General features: G+C 42.6%; 1 protein-coding gene across 1 annotated transcript in view; it reads right to left on the bottom strand.

The window, feature by feature from the left end:
• Nucleotides 1-874: 874 nt before the first annotated feature.
• Nucleotides 875-4,683, bottom strand: part of Snx12 (sorting nexin 12) — an 11,812-nt gene continuing 8,003 nt past the window's right edge. The window contains exons 2-4 of the mRNA XM_004646805.3: nt 3,993-4,088; nt 1,582-1,706; nt 875-1,188 (exon numbers count right to left, since the gene is read on the bottom strand). Coding sequence (XP_004646862.1) covers nt 1,086-1,188; nt 1,582-1,706; nt 3,993-4,088 — 324 coding nt within the window. The 3' untranslated portion in view covers nt 875-1,085. The remainder of the gene's footprint in view (nt 1,189-1,581; nt 1,707-3,992; nt 4,089-4,683) is intronic.

Raw genomic sequence — 4,683 nt, 5'->3', positions numbered from 1 at the left:
AGGAGAAACAAGTGCAGGCAGTTCAATAACCCTGTGACCAGGTTGGGTAGAGCAGTGACAACCCTTGCCCCTGAGCCCCATTCAACAGCTCAAAGTGCTTAGGAGAAATCAGAGAAAGTGTGGTTTGTTTGTGTGCTTCGGCCCTGAGGCAGCACTAAATGGGATGGCGAAGGGATAATGAAAGAAAATGGTGATGTTCTTCCCTACAATCTAGAGGAACCTACAATATGCCCAACTGCCACCATTCAAGGAGTCACTTGGCAGTGGTGAGTGGTCCCCACCCCTTCAGCCAACAAACCTGCAAAACTAACTCATGAAGTAGCAAAGGCTTAGGGCAGGAGAACTGCTGGCTCATACTGATCCACTTGCTAGTAAGCAAAAATAGGCAGCCAGAGTAGGGAGCCACAGAGAAAGGGCTAAGCAACAGAGCTCCTCTTACTCCCTATAGCTTTCTCCTGACTCTGTTGCAGTCATGAAGATGGGCTCAGAAAACCCACACTTTGCTCTACACAATAGATTGCTTAGACTCTAGGATTACTGCCATAGAAAGCAACGAGACAAAAGCAATAAAAAAAACAATAAAAGAAACTGCTGAGAAAACTGGGAGCGGGCCTTGAGAAAAGATGGAGAGCTTCTAGATCTCTACCACTTCCCAAAAAAAAAAAGAAAAAGTTCATGCAGGTAGGAAGGGCAGGGTTTTCCCTGCTCAGTGTTCCTGGTTAAACCTAAGAAGAAAAATCCCCTGGACTTGCAGCATCGGTATGTATCCAAGTGTCACCAGCATGACCCCCCACACACAAGATTTTCCTTGGCATGGGTAAATGCCCTAGAAATTGCCTTCCAGTCCAACCCCCCACCCACCCACCCACCCCCAAGCAAAGGGCATCTGCCTGTGATTTCCCACTTCTCAGAGAAGATCCTTGCAGAATGCCACAAGGTGTAGTCAGGAGGTACCAAGGGTACAGTGGCAGACAGTCTATCAGGCCAGGGGATGGGCAGCCAACTTCAGATCAAAGAGAGAGGCTTAGTGTAAAAACCAATGTCATCTCAGCAGGAAAGTAGAGGGCAGGTGGTGTGAGGGGCTCCTATTGGCGCACCTTCCCAGGGACGTAGTTCCTGTCAATTGCCTCTTCCTGCAGGAACATGTGTAGGCAGCGTTCATTCTGAGCCAATGGGTGCCCTGCAATTCTACAAAGAGACCAAAACGGTAATCAGTAGTGTTGGGGATCACAGAGAATTAACAGAGGGAGTGGAGTGTAGACAGGAGAGGAAGGACAAGGTCAGCCTTAACATTTGCACCAATGGAGAAAAACAGTAGGGTACCACCTCAACCTTAATGTTGTAGAGGGAAAGGGAGACAGAAGGCAAGGCAGGGAAATCTCAAGATGCAATCATTAATATACAGTGTTCTTTTAGGTCCCCATATACAGGATCAGAATTCTGTTCAAAGGAACAGAGTTTGACTGCAGTTATCCCACTAAACAATCAACACATCACATAGCACCCCTTACGAAAAAAGACAAGGTTGGACAAAGCATACAGAAAGGCAAAAGTAGCTCCCAAGAACTTGGCTTGGCTTACTTGTTAATAAACTGTTCGAGGCCCTGCCTCCTTTCTTCAATGAAAGATTCTTCAAAGATCCCTTCATCTCCTCGAAAAGGGAGCTGCCGCTTCAAGGCTTTTCCAGGCAGTGGTGGTACTACAATCTGCAGGAAGATGCAATATATCAGCCCAGTGGGAGAAGGAAGGAGAAGGAAAGAGAGGGAGTAAAATCGTACCCATTTCATACTAAGCATATGATCCATCCTGCCTCAAGGCCAGTAATCTGCAAAAACTAAAACCAGGTGGGTGTGATGGCACATGCCTGTAATCCCAGCACTGGAAGAGGGACTGAGGCAAGAGGACTGCAGAGAGTTCAAGCCTGGTTGGGCTATATATTGAGTTCAAGGCTACCCTGGACTATAGAGTCAGATTTTTTTTTTTTTTTTTTTTTTTTTTTTGGAACCGGGGATCAAACTCAGGCCCTTGAGCTTGCCAGGGAAGCGCTTATTCCACTGAGCCATCTCCCCGGCTATAGAGTCAGATCTTGTCTAAAACAAAACAAAACATTTGACGCCATAACAGTCAGGATGACTCAGATTGATTCACTTTCTGTTATGGGTAGGCAAATTTACTATTTCAAAAGAATGGGAAAGAATTCCAAGTAATCCTTACTTTCATTAACAATCCACCACCACTCAAGAACTTAGCTAAGTCTTTCTTAGCATTATAGCTTCCATTTCTACCACCTATAACAGTTAAGTTTTATGATTTTACTAGCCACTAAATGAAATAATACTTCTTTAAAAAATGCTCTATAACCACACCAGCATTTGCTATTTATGCTAGTGAGGTTATGAGAGAAAATGAACTCCTCTATGTTGTTAGTGTGAATGTAAACTAGTACAACCACTATGGAAGTATGAAGACTCCTCAAAAAACAAAAAACAAACTAAGGCTGGGGAGATGGCTCAGTAGAATAAGTGCTTGCCTGGCAAGCACAAGGGCCTGAGTTCAGTTCCCGGTTCTGCAAAAAAAAAAAAAAAAAAAGTGAGATGAACTCAAAGCTTTACAAAAAAAACTAAGATCTGGGTGTGGTGGCCCACAACTGTAATCCCAGCACTTGGGAGGCTGAGGCAGGAGGATCAGTGTGACTTTGAGACCAGCCTGGGCTACAAAGTGAGCTCAAGGCCAGCCTGAACTGCACAGTGAAAACCTGTCTCAAAAAGACCAAAAGAAAAACTAAAAAAAAAAAAAAACCCTGAAACTGTTTCAGTGATATTTTATTTTCTTATTAAAATGAATAAAATATTTTTTAAAACCCTAAAAATAGAAATTCTATTCAAACCAGCTACACCTCTTTCCTAAAAGCTAAAAATCACCATATTAAAAGGATGCATTCATAGCTATGTTTATAGTAGTACAATTGACAATAGCTAAATCATGGAAGTGGCTCATATATCCATCAACAGATAAATAAATTTTTAAAATGTGGTATTAAAAAATGCAGTACATACACACACACACACACACACACACACACACACACACATACATACACAGTGGAGTACTATTCACTCATAAAAAGGATAAAATTCATTCATTATGGGAAAATGTATAGCTCTTGAGACCGTAATGCTAAGGCAAATAAATCAGACACAGAATGTCAAACATCAGGTGGTTTCTCTAGTATAACAAACCTAAAATACAAATAATTTAAAGAGCAAAATAAGGGCCGGTCAGATAGCTCAGTGGACGAAAGTGCCTGCTTAGGCAGAGTGCAGCAGCTGGGGTTCCATCCCTGGTGTGCCAGGGAGGCATGCTGAGATGGCCACTGAGAGTGGGTGTGGTGGTGAGCGCCTGTAATCCCAGCACTAGGGAGGCTGAAAATAGGAGAATCGCTATGAGTCCAATCTACATAGTGAGACCCTGTACTAAATACATAAAAAAGAGCAAAATAAGAGAGACTGAGCTGGCATGGTGGCACACACTTGTAATTAAAGCACTCGAGAGGCTGAAGCATGAGGATTGCCACAAGTTTGAGGCCATCCTGGCCTCATAGGGAGTTCAAGGCCAGCCTGAACCACATAGCAAGAGTCTGTCTCAAAATATCAGTGATTGATTGGTTGTAGAAAACAGGAAGGTAAACTCTACAAAGATGGGAAGGGGGCCTCGAGAAGGGTTCAGAGGGAGAAAGGGGTAGTAAAAATAATCAAGAAAGGTTATATATGTGTACCATTTCCCCAAAATGAATGTGAGTATGCATCACAAATATATACTAATAAAACTGTCCTAAACTTACCTCTTTTAAGTTTCAAATGATATTCCCAGGTTCAAAATCTTGGTAGATAAGAGTTTGTTCATTTCCTATCAAGACTTTACAGAACATGATCTTACACCTTCTCAAGCTATATAGATATCTTTTTCCAAGGTTGCCAAGGGATGAGACATACCTTACTATCTCGCTCCAACTCATTTTTCAGCCATTCAAAATCACTGTAGCGCCTCCGTACACAGGACTCTTTCAGCTTGAAGATAGGTAGGTTTGTCTACATGAAAGGAAGAATGAAAGAAAGGTGGTGTGGTCACTGGCTACATGTCACAACCACTGGGCAGGTTCAACAGCTCTTATGAACCATGTACCTATAACCCTTTCAAAACACCACCAAGTAACTACAAGCCATTACCATATCCAACCATGTCACAGTTGGGGCTGGGGATGTAGTTCAGTTATGCAGTACTTGCCTAGCATGTACAAGGCCTGGAGTTCCATTTCTAACAATGCAAAATAAAAAGTTCCTTGTTGCTTCAATTTTAACCCATAAATAGACCTAAAGCTATATGCAAATATACTCACTTTTAACTATAATGTCCATCAATAGGAAATTGGCTAAATGTATTATGTTATACCTGTATAGTGGGACACTATACAACTAAGAAAAGAATGTGGAAGATCTGTATGTGCCAATATGGAAAGATATTAACTTGTAATATAATATTGTTTATTGTATGATTTATTACATGCATATATTACATTTGCCATTAAAAACTGAGGAGTCCCAGCCCAGGCGCAGTGTGGGCCGGACCCTCTCCAACCCCCTCGGGCCACCCCCCACCACTCTGCCGTGCCTCCCCACCCCTCCC

Source organism: Octodon degus, unplaced genomic scaffold (genome assembly GCF_000260255.1).
Source record: "Octodon degus isolate 3935 unplaced genomic scaffold, OctDeg1.0 scaffold00280, whole genome shotgun sequence".
In the NCBI taxonomy this organism is placed as follows: domain Eukaryota; kingdom Metazoa; phylum Chordata; class Mammalia; order Rodentia; family Octodontidae; genus Octodon; species Octodon degus.
This window is presented reverse-complemented; position numbering and strand designations above follow the sequence as displayed.